Raw genomic sequence first — 20,892 nt, forward strand, 5'->3', positions numbered from 1 at the left:
TATTTTTCCACCACTATACATGATATGATTATATGATTGTGTTAACCTAGATCTGAAATTTGGATTAAGTAATCACTTGGCTAATTTACTAGGTTAATCCGGTTGTGTTTTAAGGAGTGTGAAAACATACAATAGTAATAAGTATTTCATTACAACATCTTGTGTTCCTCATAATACATATTCATATTCCTATTTAATTATCGTTACAGTTTACCAAGCGTGCCCTTAATTGGGACAAGATTTTTAAGGTAGTTTTCATGTTTCGGAACCACATTTGAAAACAGCAACAAAAGAAGCTTTGATCTCTCACCTAATGGTTGTTGCCGTATGTGGTTTGAAGTCAATGATGATTGGACAAAATTTAGGTATAGTACCTTAGGTGCTGATCCTTAGATTCCCCGCTATGTAGCTACTTAACTAAAAAATACACTTCATGCCCATGAGAAAAAATCCACATGGCAGAATCTTTAAAGGAAAACCTAAGAAACAGCACCTAACTACTGTACCTAAGTCTTGCTCATGATGATTATTTGTCAAGTGTGGCTTTGCGTTTGTGCAGTTGTTCAATTAATATTAGGTGAAATACAAGCCTATAAAGCAATATATATATATACACTAATTATTGTTGCATACAACTAGTTAAACACACAAGTTATAAAAACTACGTTTTCAAAATACAATTTTAGTTATAATTAAGAAATGATAAAAAGGTATGTGACTCATATAAACCATGGCTATCACTGGTTTTATTTTAGGTTCACTGCTTGACACATGGCCAAATACTTCCAAGTTGAACAATAAATTTAATTTGTCATGTAACATGTCCCTATATTAGTGCTTTAGGCTCCATTAATACTGCTACTACTCCTTTAAGATATATGTTAGTGAGAGTCTTTTATCTACTTCATTTTTCACCTAAAATAGGAGGCTATGAAGATGAATATGAAAGTGAAGCCACAGTCTTCTTCTATATTTGCTTATGGTTACTATCTCTTCTTCTTCTTCTTCTTCTTAGTATCGTTTGACATCTCAAATGCTCAAACTGCCACCACAAACCCATCTGAAGGTTCTCTCTCTCTCTCTCTCTCTCTCTCTCTCTCTCTCTCTCTCTCTCTCTCTGTATGTTACTATGTATATGTTGTAAAAATTGTTCATTTCATTTTTTTTTTTTTAGGAACACCCCAACACAGGATGAAAATTTATAACGAAGACAAGTCGTTTACAACAAAATTGAAAATGTTTGGAGGAATAACCTCCCCCCAAACTCTTAACAGAAAAGAGAACCTAGCATCCCTAGCTAAAGCATATGCAACATGATTACCCTGCCACCTTACATGGATGATAGAGTAGGATTGAAAATAACCCCTTATAGACATGAAGTCTTTTACTAAGTGACCAGCCAATGCATTAGTGTACGTCCTTGTCTTCAAGCTCTTCACCACGAGTTATGCATCTCCTTCAAAGAACACCTTGTGAAAGCCAACGTCCCAAGCAAAGATTGCAGCTCTTCAAGCAGCTAGCATCTCTAAGATCTCCACTAATGTTGGCATGGACTTCTTGGATAGAGCAGCTAACACCTGCCCCTCATTGTTGTGTATGACCACCCCAATGCCTCCTCAATGTTCCTCCCTAAACACTGCCCCATCGAAGTTTACTTTCACTGAGTCCTCTAATGAGGACTGCCACTGCACAGGTCCGGCCCTTTTCTGTGATTCTTGCTGCTACTTTCCCTGCTGAAACTCACCTAATAAGGCTGAGATTGACTAGGAATGCTTAGTACTTGGCAAGGCTACTTCATTGATTCTCAGTTTGTTTCTTCAAATCCAGAATATCCAAGTAATCATTGCAAACTCCTCCAAGTTTTTTCCTTTCGCCTTAATGATGCTAACCAGATCACACATTGATTCGATGCTAGTGAATTTGCTCCTTTCATCTGCAAAAGAAGGCAGCCACCCCTCACGGATATTGTCACAGTCCTAAATTGTGTGAATCATGTCTTCAACCCTGCATTTACATTGATCGCACATAGGGTTGTCCAGGACTTTTCGTTTCTGTAGGTTTATCTTAGTTAGGAGCGCATTTGAGCAAGCTCGCCAAAGGAACACCTTAACCTTGTTGGGGACTTTCAACTGCCAGATGCTCTTCCAAAAACGTTTTGCCTCGTCAACATTGGAACTAGATGGTAACGCATTCAATTCAATCTCACACAACATTTGATAGCTCGTTTTAACTGAGTACGCTCTAGACCTGCACCTCGGCCATGTAACACTGTCCTCCTAATCCGTGACAAGCACAAGAATGCCCTTGATTCTTTGCACTTCAAACAGCAAGAAGATGCCCTCCACTAGCTGGTCATTCCAACCCTCACCCCCTACTACCAACAATTTCGTAACTACCCAATTTGTGGCATCCTTATTCTTTGGAGAAACTACACAAGTCGAGTCACCTCCAAGCAGCCACCTATCTCTGTAGATGTTAATCTTCCTTCCGTTCCCCACTCTCCAAAGCAACCTAGTTTGGACAAACTTTCTAGCCTTAGCAACGCTTTGCCAAGCATATGATTCCGAAGCTACCTTTGCATCAAAAATTGACTTGCTTGGGAAGTATTTCACACTAAAAACCCGATAAAAGAGGGAAGAGCGATCCACCAATAATCTCCACACTTGTTTTGCAAGCATAGCCTCATTAAATTTTTCAAAATCTTTAAAGCCCATGCCCCCCAACGCCTTTGGTTTGCACAAAGTTTCCCAATTCTTCTAATGGATCTTTCGTTGATCACCCCTTTGTCCCCACCAAAATTTCCTTATCATCATCTCAATATCTTTTAATAATCAAGATGGGAGTTTGAAACAACTCATCGCAATAGTGGGTATAGCTTGAACTATCGCTTTTAAGAGCACCTCCCTACCCGCTTGTGAAAGGAGCTTTTTCTTCCAACCTTGTAGCTTGTTCCACACTCTCTCCTTGATAAAATTGAGACTCGCATTTTTGTTTCTCCGAACCACTGCCGGGAGACCAAGGTACTTCTCGTATTCTCACACTTCACTTACTCCCAAGAGATCTAAAATCTCTAACTTCCTCCCCTTCGGGGTGCCCTTGCTAAAGAACATTGTGGTTTTTTCTCTATTCAACTTTTGCCCTGAGGCTTGCTCATACGAACTCAAAATGCATTGGATAACATCCAAAACACTCATTGTAGCACGGAAAAATAGGATACTGTCATCGGCAAAGAATAAGTGAGTGATTTTTGGGCCATTTTTGCAAAGAAAGAAGCCCTTAATAGCTTCGGACCTGGCTACCTATTGCAATTAACAATTTAAAGCTTCAGAACAAATTAAGAATAGGTATAGGGAGAGGGGATCTCCTTGCCTAATACCCCTTGTTGGTTGAATATCTCCATTTGGCACTCCATTCACTAGAATTGAGTAGGAAGCTGAATTTTTACAACTCCATTCACTAGGCCACCCTTTTCTCATTAAAGCCCATCTTCAACATTGTTGCTTCCAAGAAACTCCACTCCACCCTATCATAGGCATTGCTCATGTCAAGCTTCAAGGCCATGAAACCCCCTTTTTTTAACTTTTGATTCTTCATGTGGTGCAAGATCTTAAAAGCCACAAGAATATTATCAAAGATTGCCTTGTCCGATTGGAAGGCACTTTGTGATTCCAAAATAATCAGAGGTAACAGCCCCTTGAACCTGTTTGCAATCACCTTGGATACAAGCTTATAAATGATATTACATAAAGATATAGGGCGAAACTCATAAACTTTTAAGGGGCTTTTTACCTTAGGGATAAGGGTGATGAAGGTCCAATTTATGGATGGAGGAATGACACCTGAGGTGAGGCAACTCAGTAGTGCTTCAGTCCCATCATCACCCACTAATGACCAATAATGTTGGAAAAAGAGAGGTGGAACACCATCAGGACCCAAAGCCTTCAACGGTTCCATTTGCTTTAGAGCCGTGACCATCTCTTCCCTAGTGAACTCAACATTAGGCAATTGGTTCATCTCATCCGAAATAGAGCAAGGAATACTAGCCACTACTTCCTCTATCATGCTTGGGTTTGAGGAATTGAAGAGGCATTGGTAGTAACTAACCAAAATATTTGCAATCCCATCCTCATTCGAACACAACTCCCCATTCGAATCTTCAAGTGTATCAATTCAATTTCTTATAAACTGATGAAAGGTCGTACTATGAAAGTATCTAGTGTTATTATCACCCTCTTACAGCCAAAGAGCTCGGGATCGCTGCTTCCACATTTGCTCTTCACTCACTAGGAGCTTTGAAATCTCTCTCTTCAACCTTTGGACCCGAGCCATGCTTCCACCCCTTATTGTAGCTTCCTCAACAACTCTCAATTGATCCTTTTTCTCCCTAAGGTTTCAAATCACATTGCCAAGAGCAACTTTACTCCACCACTTCAAGTTTCTACGACATCTATCCACTTTCCTTCCACTCTATTCATTGGGCTGCCTTGGCATTCATAAATCCATGCATCCTCAATCACTTCTCTACAACCCTCATCCCTCATCCACATTTGTTTAAACCTCCATGGCTTGTTCACTCTTTTTGGAATACCTGCTAAATAAATCATGATCGATTTATGATCCGATGTACCACTCTCTAAATGGACCATTTTTGTAGCTGGGAACATTGCTAGCCAATCCACCATACTAACCACTCTATCAAGTCTCTCCCACACCATATGCCCCTCTCCATGCCCATTACACCAAGTGAACTTGTTACCACTAAAACCTAAGTCTTGAAACCCACACTCATCTAACACATCCCTAAAAACCTCCATTTGCCTACTAGGTCTATGCCTCCCTCCCAATTTCTCATGAGCTCTAGTAATTTCGTTGAGGTCTCCCACACACAACCAAGGTACTAAATAAATCATGATCGATTTATGATCCGATGTACCACTCTCTAAATGGACCATTTTTGTAGCTGGGAACATTGCTAGCCAATCCACCATACTAACCACTCTATCAAGTCTCTCCCACACCATATGCCCCTCTCCATGCCCATTACACCAAGTGAACTTGTTACCACTAAAACCTAAGTCTTGAAACCCACACTCATCTAACACATCCCTAAAAACCTCCATTTGCCTACTAGGTCTATGCCTCCCTCCCAATTTCTCATGAGCTCTAGTAATTTCGTTGAGGTCTCCCACACACAACCAAGGTAAGGAATGTTTGGAGTTTAATCTTCTCAAGGTAGCCCAAGAGATGTGATGGTTATTTGTGTCAGATTCCCCATAAAAACCGGTAAATCGCCACTCCTCCTCCTTCCCCTTATTAACGACAGCATCAATATGGTTCGAGGAATACATGTCCACCGAGAAATCCACTTCTTTCTTCCAAAACACTACTACCTCCCCACCCCTCCCTTCTCTAGAAAATTCTATCATACCATCAAACTTCAACTTATCACGTAAATAAGTTAGCCTAGCCCTTTTTAGCCATGTTTTGGCTAGGAACATGACTGAGGGAGAATGAGCTTGAATTAAATCACCAAGCTCCTACTCTGTCTGAGGGTTCTCAATCCCCCGACAGTTCTAACATAAGAGATTCATAGTTGTTAGCGGGGCTGCACCACAGCCTCTACCATTAAATCATTTAGTTCATGACCAGAATGGGAAACCAGCCTCTTCTTGCTTGGTAACTCAATACAGTCCACCTCTAAAGCTAACCTTTTTGTATTTTTCACCCCTCTAGGTGCCACATTCTCTATAGGACGTGCATGGCATTTTTTCCTAGTTCTTTTTACCTTTTCCACCCTAGCACTATTATTTACAAAGCCCTTAACATTTGAGATATCACATAGTACAGAGTGAGTAATAGGGACACTTACCAAGTTTTTCTCATGAACGCGTGATTGCGTAAAGCCCTTTGCACTAGCAGAATTTTTTGCAAGCCTATCTAATGACTTTGGGGTAGCCTCAACCCTCATAGCTATCATTTGTTCCTTGATTCCCTTATTTCACCCTCTGGGTTGTCCCCTAAAATCATGCCTCTCGTCATGTCAAATCTACCCAATTCCTTGTCAATCTCCTTAAGCCTTTCCTCGAATTTCTCCCCTGAATCTCGGCCACCATATTTCACCAACTCTGCGATCATATCCTCTATTTCATACTTAGCTGATACCCCATTAAATGCCACCTGAAATTTCACAGTTTCCTCGATTTGCACGTGCGCCACCATGGTAGGTTAATCACCGTTCAGCACTACCGACGAATTCACCCCACGTCCATCAGCAACTTGTTTTTGTTGGGCTTTTTTTGCAGCATAGAAACCTAGTACCTTAAACACTGTGTTTCTTCCCTTCACGAAAGGAGCTGCACGTATCCACACCCTATATGCTTGACTCTCCTTCGTGAGATTTCCTTCACTCTCAATCCAAAGGTCACAGTCTCTATCCACATGGTTCAAGCAACCACACCAGTAGCAAATATTGGGTAGTCTTTCATACTTGAAAGACACCCAACTTTGCTCGCCGTGGGATAGAGAAATTCGCCTCCCCCTACATAGTGGTTTATTTATATCAATGGTGACCTTCTTCCTCAAAAAACTCCCCCCATCCATCTCTCCCTCATTGATCTCTTGACAAACCATTCCAACTACTGCACAAAGATTTTTCAGCCACTATTTTATTCATAACCCTTATCGGGGGACATCGTGAATCTGAACCCATATTGGATTTTTATCAAACTCTAAATCCTTGAGAGGGACTTCCTTGTCATACCACTGCAATACAACGAGGTGTTGATCGAAGCTCCAAGGGGCATTGCTCATTATCCTCTCCACCTCTTCCTTCTTTTCAAATGTAAACAGTAAAACATGGTCACTAATTCTCCGAACCTCAAATCCCTTCATAGACCTCCACAGGGTACTTTTTTGTGGTGAAAGATGCATCCTTGGCTAGTTGGCTCAATAACTTCTTAGTCTTTTGAATAAATATTGTTGGCTCACTCACATTTTGCACATTCAAGATGGAGAACCAGTTTTCGTTATCAATTTGACCCAGGAAATCCTTGTTCGAGTACTTCAAAAGACAATGATCGTACCATATAATTGCACCCATATCATATGGGCAAAGTTTGTGAATTTCGTTGCTAGCCTCATTAACTCACGCCTTGCAGTCTGTGGTAGCAACGTCTCCACGACAAAGAGCAAGCCCATAAGTTTGGTATGGGTACCAACCTACTGAACCAAGACCAAAACCAAGAGAGGCTTGGTAGTTAAGGTTACCTAAGAGCTTTCTTAGGTTTGATTCATATTGATCATTAGTGGTGAAGTTCTCAGAGCTTGAACAAATATTGTAGAGAGGCTGGCTCCAAAACTGGTTTGCAGAAAGAGAGCAAAGGTTAGAAGGTAGATTGAGAAGGTGAACTGTGAGGAAGACATTTTCAGAAGGCAATGAAAGGATGATGGGTTTAATGTATGGACTATGGACCCTGGAGCACTTATTTTATTTATAGTAATCTCAGATTCAACCTATCTAGAGAAGTTAAAAGGGGCTGACTATTTCTTCCTTATCATTGTTGAAGTTGACAAGAAAGTGTCAATGTGGGCTACGCTATTTGCAAAAGTCAAAAAATTAGGAACTACAGCTACATTTTGTTCAAGTTAGTGAAAGAAAAAAAAAAAAAAAGGATTGTACACTCAACCCTGATAATATTGAATTCCAATCAAAAGTAGATGGTGACAAAGTCGCTAAAATATTATATTATGAAAGAATGAACGAACTTGAAAGTTAATGTGTCATTAGATTTAATTTTTATTTTTTAAGTTTATTCACCTAATTAGGAATCAAGAAATCATGTATTAAGTAATATCATAAAAATAAAACGTAAGAAGTTGTGGAGACCAATTGATTTTAGAAAAAAAAAAAAGATAATTACAGTAAACCCACCTGAGGTTTGGCCCGTTTGAGTTTTGCCTACCCGTGGTTCAAAACTTATCACTTTGCCCACCTATACTTCAATTTGTTACCCTTCCATTGCCCACCTCACCCTCAGACGTTAGACAAACACATTTTTATTCCAAATTGGAACATAACACGGATCAAACAACACGAACTCACTCTCTTTTCCTCATGAGCCCTAGAAACGCGAAAATCCCTGTAACTGAGCTGGGGTTTTGATTTTCCTGATCATGCTTTCATGTGAGGGTGAGGTTCTAACTTTGGGTTGTCTTGAGGCATTGAATATTCGAAGATAGATCATCGCCAGGTACAACATTTCTGCTTTATGGTTCTAAGCTGGGTTTCAAGTTTTGATGGTAGTTTTGATTCACAGGAAGTTGATAATCGATGTCTTCTTCGAGTGGAAATTACTCAAGTTCAAGTGGGCATATGTGTACATATGAGACTTGTGTGCTGAGAACAAGTCTGACAGTGGATAATTTTGGAAGAAGGTTTTTGGGTTGTAGCCGATATAAGGTAAGTATACTTTTTATTTAATCTAGTTGATTCATGTGAGATTGGAATGTGATGTGTTCAATTCAATTTATGAACAGGTTGGTCCCAAGTGCCCTTTCTTTAAATGGATTGATAATCCCACTTGTATGCGTGGGAATGAAGTTGCCCATTTGGTGCAACAAAAGCTAGATTTACTGTGGAGTGAGTTGTAACTTGCACATAAAAGGGAAAAAGAAGCTACCCAGGCAGCAGCAGAAGCTACCCAAGTGGCAGAAATTGCTCAAGACAGGGTAGCAAAAGCCACTGAGAGGGAGAGAAAGTTTCGAGCTTCCTCTGTTCAAGACAAGGAGATAGCAGTGAGAGCTTTAGAGCAAGAGAGAAAGTGCAGAATTGCAGTAATTTTGTCATGGTTTTTTTTTTTTTGGTTATGTTGTTTTCATGTTTTGGCTCAAGTGAGAATGTTGGAATGATGAGATTAAGTCTACCTGATGGGTTGTAATATAAGCTAGTCCTCAATTGTATTGTAATAGAAGTATGAAAGAATTTTTTGAGAATGAGAACTATGTAAGGTGGTAGATTCTGTTGGCTTGAAGCCACTTAATAATATAAGCCTTTTTAAGATAAAGTGTTATTTATGTTAGATGTTGTTGGTATTTTTGTTTAAAGTGAATTGGCTACTTGTGAGCTGTGAGCTGTTGGTGTTGGTGTTGGATGTTGTGAGCTATGTTAGTTTTTGCATAAAGTGCATTGTGTGAAGACAATTGTGTTGAAAGTGAATTTAAAGTACATGACAATCTATCAACTTGCAAGAAAAGACAACAAATGCACACATACACCTGCTATTCAACACATACACCCTGCACACATAAACAAATGCATATAATAATAACTCATATAACAAACTGCAATAATCAGAATAATAATTTTGAACACCTGTCATTAAATTGGAAAATTGTATACATATTTTAAGGTGGCATTGAATAGTCTTTCATCAACTACTAGTAAATATAAGGCATTTGGTACAACAACCAAAACAGTTGTAGCTGCCCAATGTTTACAAAACTTACAAAAATACAAAAAGTGTTTGAACAGCTATATAAAAAAGTGTCTTGCCATTGTCTACAAACTACATAAAATCCTAACACTACATAACCCTAATACATTATACATAACAACAAAAGTGTCTTAACTTAGTCTTCATTTGCTGCCCCTACCCCTACCCCTGCCCCTGCCTCTCCCACCACAGTTGGCCTTTCCACCTCTTGTTCTACATTTCTAAGCCCTAGCTGCATCACCCCTTCCTCTCAAAGCAGCTCCTCTGGTAGTAGGTGGTCTTGTAGGCTACAAAGTACAAGAATTCACATGTTAGCTGCCAGTATCACAGTTTTATGAATAAAACATCAAACTTAACAGTACAGTACCTGTGATGATGGGGCTCTACTGTCCTATGTTTCTGCAGAGGTGTGTGGTGCTGGCTGGCTTGAAGAGAACCAAGAAGCTCCTCTAACTGTGTACCTGAAGTCTGAAGAGTACCACTGACTTGGGTTCTGTGACCATGAAGCTAGTGGCCCTAACCATGGAGCTTGTGGCTGTGGAACTAGAGCTTGTGGTTGTGACCCTGTTGTCTAGTTGGATGAGGATGAGGCCATAGTATAAGGCTAATGTGTTGGTGGGGGTTGAACTGAGGATTGGGTCTGTGATGAAGATGGGGCCTAGGATCCTTGTCTGTATGTAGAAAACCTTCCACTCCCTGCAACCAAATATAAGCATGTTTTTACAATGTTAGTTATTGGCATTTTGCATTTAAATAAAAAATGGCATCCATCCTGAGTTTACCTGCCCTTCAAGTGGCATCCATCCTGCCCAACAAAGGGTCTACAACCACCTAGAAAGCCAATCTTCTGAGCATTGTACCTAATGTACATCCTTTTAAACTTAGGCTCTGCATTCTCAGTTTCCATCTCTGTTTCCATAATCACCCTACTTCCTACATCTGTCCTTAATATCATTTTTGCATAATCTCTAAGTAGGCCATACTAAGCCTCTTCATTCCTAATAATCAGCCCCCTAGCTGCCTTCCTTGATCTATACACCTGACTAAGACTTAAATCAATTAAAATCTTCTGCATTACATGGTGCTTGACACCTGAGACCTCCCAATTAGGATTCTTACCAAAATCCTCCAAATACCTCTTTGCCACATAGGCTAATGTAACTTGCCTATTTTTAAATGTTAGGGGGCATATACACTCAAGATAAAGTGTCTTGATCTCAAATGTGCACTCCCCAGTCACCATTGAGGCATAATACCTCCATCCATAATTGTTCTTACAATATACAAAAATCTTCTTCGTCTTATTCAACTTCCACTTGACATCAATGTGATTCTGAATCACATACGCCCTCAAAGCCTTCCTAAACATCTAGGAGCTTGGGAACTTCATCCCTTTTGCCAGCCTAACATTTTCCATATCAGTCCTCTCATTGAAATCCAAATTGCCAGGCCCCTGCTCATCATCAAGACTATCCACACTTGCAATATCATCCTCTAAAGCTGGTTCAACCCACTCTTCATCTAAATCTATGTTTGGAGGAGGAACATTGCTTGGGTCAGGTGCATCTGTGTTTGGCTGAGGTGTATTAGTGTTTGGATGAGGTGTATCAATGGTTTGAATAGTGTTAGGCTCATATGGCACTGTGTGAGGTGGAGAAGACTCACCAAAAATGTCATCAGCAAAGTCTTCTCCTTCCAGACCTTCATTCAACCAATCAAACTCCTCCTCCAGACCATCACCCCCTGTAGCAGCTCCTGCACCACCCCTTACACCAGCCCCTGCACCCCTTATAGCAGCCCCTATACTAGCCCCTACACCCCCTATAGCAGCCCCTACACTAGCTCCTACACCAACCCCTCCACCATCAGGAATTTCAACTGCAAGTGGAGCATTACAACTCTCTACATACAATATTATGGTGTCTCTTGGCCCTCTCATTAGGCTTGCACATGGGTACCACATCTTGATCATCTTCTATGAGCCTCAAGTCTTGCTCCAAGTTGCTCCCAGGACCTAAATAATGTACCCTACACGGTTCGTCAATCCCCAATTCCTCACATATACCTTTTATTTCAAAATAACTAAGCAAATCAGGATCCCTATACACTATTTCAACTTTCCCACCAAAGTATTCTAAACTAGGGTTCCATAGAAAAGCACCCCCCTTAACGTACCTCCAATTTCACCTCATCATCCATCTACAATAACAAATTACCATTTAACACGTATACAATTAACAATTAAGAATTATAAACAACAAAAGAGTAAACAGTTACATGTTTTTGTTTTGCTTTTGGGATGCAACACACACAGAGGGACCACATTTTCTACTTTGCTTTTGATTCTGTTTTACTAAATAGCACATGCAAACACTAAAATTTAAACCTAATAGAAACTTGGGTCCACTGTGAGACACAATGACCACAACAGACAAAATGCCCATAAACAAACACAAATCCAAAGAACAGGTGGTCACATTTTTCATAAACATCAACAAACACAACCAATATTCTCATTCCATTACATGTAACATTGATCATTGATTGATTACTCAAAAAATAATAAAACAACCACAAACCCAAAGTAAAAACCCAAACAGTAACTGATTTATTACCGAGATTTTAGTCCCTCGAACAACCCGTTGCTCGTCTAGGTTTACACTTGCAACACTATGTCAATATTAGATGCAGAATGGATTTTCACGTTTCTAGGGCTCGTGAGGAAAAGAGAGTGAGTTCGTTTTGTTTAATTCATGTTATGTTCTAATTTGGAATAAAAAGGTGTTTGTCTAACGTCTGAGGGTGAGGTGGGCAACTAGGGGGGGGGGGTAACGGATTGAAGTACAGATGGGCAAAATGATAAGTTTTGAACCACGGGTAGGCAAAGCACAAACGGGCCAAACCTCAGGTAGGTTTACTGTAATTATCCCAAAAAATAATAATAATAAGGGGAAACTGCACTTTACCCACCTGTGGTTTGGCCCGTTTTAACAGTGCCTACCCGTGGTTTGAAATTTGTCACTTAATCCACCTGAGGTGACCTCCGTTAGACTCCCGTTACCCACCTCTCCCTTTTCACCGTTAAAAATAGGGGTAAATGTGTCTTTTTCATTATGTTTTATGTCTCTCTCCTCTTTTCTCTCCTTCTTCTTCTTCTTGTTCTTCTTCTTCACAATCAAAACCTAGAAATGTTCACATCAAAAAAAAAAAAAAAAACCCCAGAAATGTGCATTTAACGTTCTTACCCAATGCCCACTGCAATTGCCAAACATATTTTTACAATGACAAGAAAACCAATACACCTATAGTCACAATCAAAGCCACAAATCCATATGAACATATAACCACAGATTCGCTAGCCTTCCACTGCTAAATCCAAAAATTGACTACATAATTCTTCATAGAACAATCATAAAATAAAACTCTAACCCTCTTTCTTTTGTTGGGTTCTCTAAAAAAACCCAGATTTACAAGTAAAAAAAAAAAAAAAAAAAAAAAAAAAAAAACTACAAAAAAAACCCAGCAATCTGTTCAAATTTTTTGGGTTTAATGGATTTCTCATTTCTCATTAATCTAAGAACAACCATTATTGTACATTTAAACATTAAAAAAAAAAAACAAAAAAACAAAAAAACAAAAAAACAAAACAAAAACAAAAAACAAATATCAATCTTTATTACAATACAATAGTGGCACCCAACTCCTTGAGCTTAGCGAGAATGGGATCAGCCTCTTCTTTGGTGAGACCTTTCTTCAACACCACAGGGACTTTCTCGACCAATTCCTTGGCCTCCTTCAACCCCAAATCCGTGAATGTCCTCACCTCCTTTATGATTTTTTCTTTTCCTTTTCTTCAGTTTCTCAGCAAACAAATAGAGAATGAAGAAACAGATCTCAACCCCTCACTTTCTGAACCGATTCTTGAAGCCCTAACTCAAGCCGACTTCAAGTTTTGCACACCGGTCCAAGCCGCCACAATCCACTTACTCTGTAGCTACAAGGACGTCGCCGTCGATGCTGCCACTGGCTCTGGTAAAACCCTAACCTTCATGGTCCCACTCGTGGAGATCCTCCGCCGCAACAAAACTCCTCCTAAACCAAACTAGGTTCGAAATCAACTGAAGCAAGTCAACTAATCACATTTAAATTTCACTAACACAGTAACCTTTTATTCCTTTTCCTCCATTTTCTCAGGAAACAAACAGAGAATAAGGAAATAAAATTTCCAAAATCTCCCCAGAAACTTTGAATAAAGCGATTGAAACTAGCAAACTAATCAAACTTAAATTCTCACTGACACACACTAACTTTCTATATTCCTTTCCTTCAGTTTCTCAGCAACCAATCAAAGAATAAAGACACCGAATTTATGCAATCTCTCTAAAAGCTTCTGTTGAAGTTGCGGGTAGATGTTGCGGGAGTAGATGAAATCGGCAATAGGGGCAATTTCGTAGTTAGATTCCAAGTCCATGACCGAAGATCAAGTTGATATAGAGGAAATGGGTTTGAGGCTCCAAGGTAGAGAGAGGGAGAGAGCGCCTTCCTTTTTTTTTTTTTTTAGGGTTTTATTTGGGTTCTAATTTTGGCTTATATAGTAAAGAGGATTTTTTAACGGAAATGGCAGAGGTGGGTAACGGGGGTCTAACGGAGGACACCTCAGGTGGGTTAACTGACAAATTTCAAACCACAGGTAGGCACTGTTAAAACGAGTCAAACTACAGGTGAGTAAAGTGCAATTTCCCCTAATAATAAACAAAGTAGAAATTTACTACGGTCATTAAAATTTAGTCCAACTTTGATTTTTGTTTCTTAAATGATGAAAGTTACAATTTTATCTTTAAAAACTTAAAGAAAGTATACATCAGTTTCATTTTACTTGAAAGAATCGTGTTAGTAGCAGAGACGAAGTGTTAGCATGAAATAACATGAGTTGGTTTGAGTTTAATGTTGATCGAGATTCTGTTAAAACTTCAGCAAATTGATTTTGTTGAGGTCAAATATGTATGTGTTGGCAAATCTGAGTTAAAACACATTTTTAACGTATTTGAGTCTTAGTTTTTAAGTGTCCGTAAGTATATTGAAGAACTACATTTGAAGGAAAAAAAAAAAAAAAAAAACTCAAGCACGTGCTCAAGATAGTAAAGTTTTTGCTATCTCAACATTAGCCGATCGATCAAAGAACCAGCTGCAATCGTGCGTTAGGGTTCTAGAACAACTTTAAGCTACTTTTCTTAGCCTTCATCATTAGAGATCCAAGAGAACTCTGTTGTGACATAGAGAAAGATTTTCATATTCAGAGCACTTTTCATCAAAGAGCCAACTGCAACCTTGAGCGCCTCGAGTTTTGCACTAAACTAGTTTCCAAAGCTACGAAGTTCATAGTGTTCTAGTCAAGATTGTTGCACCCTCTAACTTCAACAACAACCAAAAAAAAATATATATATATATATATATATATTGTTTGAAGTAAGTCAAGGATTGGGTATCCAAAGACATTCACTTGGAAAAGTAGTACAACCGGGTTGGTGCTGGGCTCAAATAGCGTTAATAGGTTCTATTGCAGGTAGGTATTTTAGGATCGGCTATATTACTTATACTTGTAATCTCAATTTTTTATAATTGGTATTTCCCAATCATGGCCATATCACGTGTTTTCAAATTTATTTTTTGTTGCATTTTAGTATTTAAAATATGGTTGTACCCATCACATATTAAATTGGACAATTGTGTAATTTGACTAATTAATCAAATGCTAGATCTAAAAAAAAAATGTTGTAAAATAGCTTGTGGCTGTAACATTACTTTTCCAATTAGAAAATATTAGAGCTACAAACTATTTTACAACATTTTTTACAAACTACTGACGTGATTATTAGTAAATGAGTAATGATACATCCATATACTATTTTACAATATTTTTACAAAATGTAGATATGTCAAATTCTTACTGATTCTCATCTGGGCTCACCACTAACTTCATTTTTTAACTTACTAATAACCACTTACCACATCATTAATTTGTAAAAAAAATGTTGTAGCTATAGTATTTTCTAATTGGAAGAGTAATGCTATAGTCACAAACTAATTTACAATATTTTTACAAAATATTGATATGGCCAATTCTTACTGATTCTCTCATCTGATCTTATCACTAACATCACTTTTCTATTTACTAATAATCACCCACTACATTAGTAGTTTGTAAAAGAAATGTTGTAAAATAATTTGTAACTCTAGCATTTTCCAATTGGAAGAGTAATGTTATAATCACAAACTATTTTACAACATTTTTTTAAATTGTTGGTATGACCAATTTTTATTGATTCTCATATGGACCCACTACTAACATCACTTTAATTAATTAAAAGTATTGCTATAGGCACAAATAATCTCACAACATTTTTACAAATTGTAAATATGGTTCACCATTAACATCACTTTTTTATTAAAATAATTTGTGGCTGTAACATTACTTTTGCTCATTTCATTTTATATATATATATATATATAATGTAGAAATTCTACTCTAACCTAATTTAAGTGTATATGTGTGTGAAACTCCTTCCTAGAAATTTAAACCCAAGCCCTTTCCCTCCCACACCCCCACAAGCACTTATGCTTATAGAGTAATTGGTCATTATATCACTTAATGAAATTTAATGACATATTAATATATAAAAAGCCGAATGTTAATGAACCTTGATGAGCATAAATTTCTCCACATCCCAAATTATAGAACATGTATATCAAGTATTGACTATCAAGCTCTGGTTTCTCCAAAAAAAAAAAACTATCAAGCTCTGTAGATTACTTTAATAACTGAATATTTCGAGAGAAAGAGATAAAAATCTCATTAGATTTTTTTTTTTTTTTTTGAATTTGAATTTGAATCTCACATTAGACTGAATCGTTACATAGACGCGTTGATATTTTACGGAGACGTACAATGTTTAAATTTCCAAACGGTTTATAGTAATTAAAGTTGAATTTACATATTCGTACCTATCCAACATCGTCTAATCAAGGTTTAACGGAAAAAGTAAGAGGAAAATTTTAAAACTATCAACTTATTGTGCCGCTAAATGATTCATGAATTAGTTTTAGTTTTTTTTTTTTTTTTTTTGGTGAAATTAGTTTTAGGTTTAGACTTTATAATTGAGAGATTTATAAATGGAGTCTTATTCATTTATGTAGGACCAGCAGACTAGGTGTTGGCAACCAATGACAAAAGATTGAGTCTTGTTGAAGTTTCAATGTAAATTAATAAGTCTTTTCTAAAAAAAAAAATGTAAATTAATAAGTCTAAGATGAAAGCTCAAGATTTGCTGGAAAAAAAAAAAAAAAAAAAATTGAGTTTTTGTCGGTTCAACTACAAGTTCGACCAATCAAGATGAGTTTAATAGCTAGTTTGCCCGATCAAAATTGAAGACTCAGTTTTTCAGATCTAACGTGATTTATTGTGTCTACTATACACATAATTTTTTGTAACCCTAATAGAAAGCCTATATAATGGCCCCTTAAGCACAACTTATTAAGTGGTTAGAGAGACAAAAACCCTAAATTTTTCATAAAGTAAATATGAGCTTGCACCTATTCAACTGTGAGAGTTCAAGAGCATATGGAGAAAAATCAACATGGTGTTACTACTGCCATAGTGTAAATCTTGTATGAAGCAATATAGTAATCCAATCTACAATAGTTATTGGACAAACCTTTAAATGGATTTCTTGGAGTCACAAATGAGGAGTTTTTGTACAATCAATTAACTACAAATACTGATTAAATCTTTCAGCGGAGATCTCGGAGTCACAAATAAGAGAGTATGTGAACAAAAGTCCATAATTAAAGAGTCTGTGAATTCAGAGCTATGTGTGATCATACAAGTACTACATGAGGTAACAATAGATTTAGGATTAAGTTAGTAGACATATTGCCTTGAGAACTATTTAGGTTAAATCCTACCTAAGTTTCTTTTACCATGAAACAGATAGTTTCATTGGTCTTCCCAGGACTCCATACTGTTGTCTTCTATTATTTCCACTAGATTTACTGTTTTATTTATTACTTTATTGGTGATATATTTTTAATTTGTAGCAATTAATCTGGAAATTCATCTAGATTCCTAATTGGTTAATTATTTGAAATTGATTAATTCCGCTGTAAAATCAACCAAGGGAAACCCTAACAATTTATATAATGAGAAAAATCAATTAAGGAAAAAAAAAAAAGGTTAATTTTATTGGAAAATAATTTTATAAATACATTGGTTCAAAGAAAATTATAGAATTGTCGAACATTATTCTTGTGTATCCCCCAAAAGTGATATCACACACAAGCTCTTGAAACCTAGAGAACTTGAAATCTAGTTAAGCACTGATAAATGGGTAAATCTCATATCTTATGTTGCAACTCCCACCAACAACTCTCCCTCCTTCTTTCCCATCACAACAACCAGGAAGTTGACCAATTGCATCATCAAGACACTGTAAACATTCAACGGTAGAAAGGTCCCATGTGCATTGAGCCAAGCCATAGAGTTTGGTTGATTTTCCTAGCTCTAGCTCTCCAATCGCATACTTTTTTGTGGTGAAAGACGCATCCTTGGCTAGTTGGCTCAATAACTCCCTAGTCTGTTGGTTAAATATAGTTGGCTCACTCACATTTTGCACATTCAACAAAGAGAACCAGTTTTCATTATCAATTTGACCCGAGAAATCCTTGTTTGAGTACTTCAAAAGACAATTATCGTACCATATAATTGCACCTTTATCATATAGGCAAAGTTTATGAATTTTGTTGCTAGCCTCATTTACACACACCTTGCAGTCTGCGGTGGCAACGTCTCCACGACAAAGAGCAAGCCCCTAAGTTTGGTACTGGTACCAACCTACTGAACCAAGACCAAAACCAAGAGGAGGGGTTTGGTAGTTAAGATTACCTAAGAGCTTTCTTAGGTTTGATTCATATTGATCATGTGGGGTGAAGTTCTCAGCGCTTGAACAAAAATGGAAGAGAGGGCTGGCTCCAAAAATGGTTTGGAGAAAGAGAGCAAAGGTTAGAACGTAGATGGAGAAAGTGATGTGTGAGGAAGACATTTTCAGAAGGAAATGAGAGGTTTGATGGGTTTAAGGTATGGACTATGGAGAATGGGGCACTTATCAGTGTTAATGGGATTTTATAGTAAATCTGAGCTTCATCCTAGCTATCTGGAAAAGTTAAAGGGACTGACTATTTCTTCCTTATCAGTGTTGAAGTTGACAAGAAATTGTCAATGCGGACTGCGCCATTTGCAAAAGTAAAAAATACTGGAAGAATGAAAATAAATAAATGTGTTTCAAGGACCATGCACCTGCATCAGCGTAATCCTCAAGTTCCCAAAATGAAAAATTGCAAGCATCGCCGGCACAAGAATAAAGAAAACGATAATATTGAATTCCGACGAAAAGTAGAAGGTGACAAAGTCGCTAGAATATTAAAGGGAAAAGTTCCAAAACATTATGACTAGAAAGTTAATGAGTCATTAGAATTTTTTTTTTTTTTTAAGTTTATTCACCTAAATCAGGAATCATGTAGTATTAAGTAATGTCAAAAAATCCTCTCACAAAAACAAAAACAAAATTAATAAAAAAAATTAATGTCATAAAAAATAAAACGTAAGACGTTGTTGAGGCCAAATGATTTTATAATTAATAAAAAAAAATAAAAAATAAAAAAGCTAGAAATTTACTAACGGTCATTAAAATTTTGTCCGACTTTGATTTTCGTTTCTCAAATGTTGAAAGTCACAATTTTATCTTTAAAAACTTAAAAAGTATACACCAATTTCACTAAAATTTACTAACGGTCATTAAAATTTTATCCAACTTTGATTTTCGTTTCTCAAATGTTGAAAGTCACAATTTTATATATCTTTAAAAACTTAAGAAAGTATACACCAATTTCACTATACTTAAAGTCTTAAAAGAATCGTATCGGTGGCAGACAAAGTGTTAACATGAAAAAATTTGAGTTGGTTGAAGTTTAGAATTGATTGAGATTCTTTTAAAACTTCAGCAAAAGGATTTTGTTTGGTCAAATATGTATGTGTTTGCAAATCCGAGTCAAATTGCATTTTTAATGTGTTTGAGTCATAGTTTTTAGTGTCATTAAGTATTGTCTTGACACTAACTCGACACCAACCGATTGATCAAGGAATTCTAAACTTCAACATTAGTTTGATACCATGCAATCGATTGAGTTTCAGGATTTTCAAATTTTCAGATCTGGAGCACTCTTCACATAAAAACCAGTTGCAATCTTGTATGCCCTAGGTTTTGCACAAAGTTAAGTTTCTGGAGTTGCATGCGAAGTTCATAGTGTTCTAGCCAAGATAGTTGAACTTTCTACATTTAATAATCAAAGAATGATTGTGTGAAGTTAGTCACAAATTAATTGGGTATCCGTAATTCTATACACCAAAGAGATTCACTTAGAAGAGTAGACCAACCAAGTTGGAGCTACACTTGCATAGCATCAGTAGGGTTTACTCTAGATAAGTACTTTGAGATCGGGTTTATTCCTCGTACTTGTAACTATAATCTTTTATAGTGGATTCTTCAAGTTGGTGGCAACCTCCAAACCACCCGTTGGGGCTTTTTCGATCAAGGTTATTTTCCCTATCATGACCATATATCCTATGTTAAAAATTATTTTTCCAGACATTTAGTTTTTGCGAAATGGTTGTACTCATCACATATTAGATTGGACCTATGAATAATTTGATTAATTAATCAATTTGGGTAATTAATTAAGAACAAAGTTTAGCTACAAAATTAATTGTAGCGTAAGGCTACCTTATTTAATAAAATAACATTAATACATATTTTGAAAATCTAACCGTTGAATTGCATGTTCTTTACACTCTTCATACACATGTTAAATTTTGTGTTAATCGGATATTATTTACTATATGATCTATAAACTTATATTTTATAAATAATTTTAAATTACAAAAACTTGCAATTTAAAAAATTTATTGATAAAATAACTATTGATCTTTAATTTTCTAAAAATTTTGCAAGTATGGAGAATATAAGATAAAGATGTAATCCAACATTAGATTTGTCAAAATTCAGATCTAATAAAAAGATATTAAGTAAGGTTGTAGTTTAAGACTACAACTAATTTTGTAACTAAACTTTTTGTCCATCAATTAATTGAATTGGAAGATTGGAGCTTTATATAATTTGACTAATTAATCAACTTGGACAATTGATAAATTGATTGGAGCCAATTTAAACCCAAAAATTTTCAATATTTACGAACTTATTTACTCTGCCTAATTAGTCATTTAAATGAATGAAATTTAGTGACATGTTAATAGAAATAGCCAAATGTTAATGAACCTTCTTGCGCATAAATT

At 36.8% G+C, this 20,892-nt stretch overlaps 1 protein-coding gene and 2 pseudogenes across 1 annotated transcript; all 3 read right to left on the reverse strand.

Annotated features, from left to right (window-relative positions):
• Window positions 1-3,456: 3,456 nt before the first annotated feature.
• Window positions 3,457-5,498, reverse strand: LOC136063300 (uncharacterized). The gene is made up of 2 exons (XM_065763483.1): window positions 4,589-5,498; window positions 3,457-4,154 (listed from the first exon to the last, which is right to left on the reverse strand). The coding sequence occupies exons 1-2, from the start codon at window positions 5,496-5,498 to the stop codon at window positions 3,457-3,459; spliced, it is 1,608 nt and encodes a 535-aa protein (XP_065619555.1).
• A 1,180-nt stretch (window positions 5,499-6,678) lies between these two features.
• Window positions 6,679-7,422, reverse strand: LOC136063303 (antimicrobial ginkbilobin-2-like protein; annotated as a pseudogene).
• A 10,435-nt stretch (window positions 7,423-17,857) lies between these two features.
• Window positions 17,858-18,586, reverse strand: LOC111997182 (antimicrobial ginkbilobin-2-like protein; annotated as a pseudogene).
• Window positions 18,587-20,892: the final 2,306 nt, after the last annotated feature.

Source organism: Quercus suber, unplaced genomic scaffold (genome assembly GCF_002906115.3).
Source record: "Quercus suber isolate HL8 unplaced genomic scaffold, Cork oak 2.0 scaffold_21, whole genome shotgun sequence".
NCBI lineage: Eukaryota > Viridiplantae > Streptophyta > Magnoliopsida > Fagales > Fagaceae > Quercus > Quercus suber.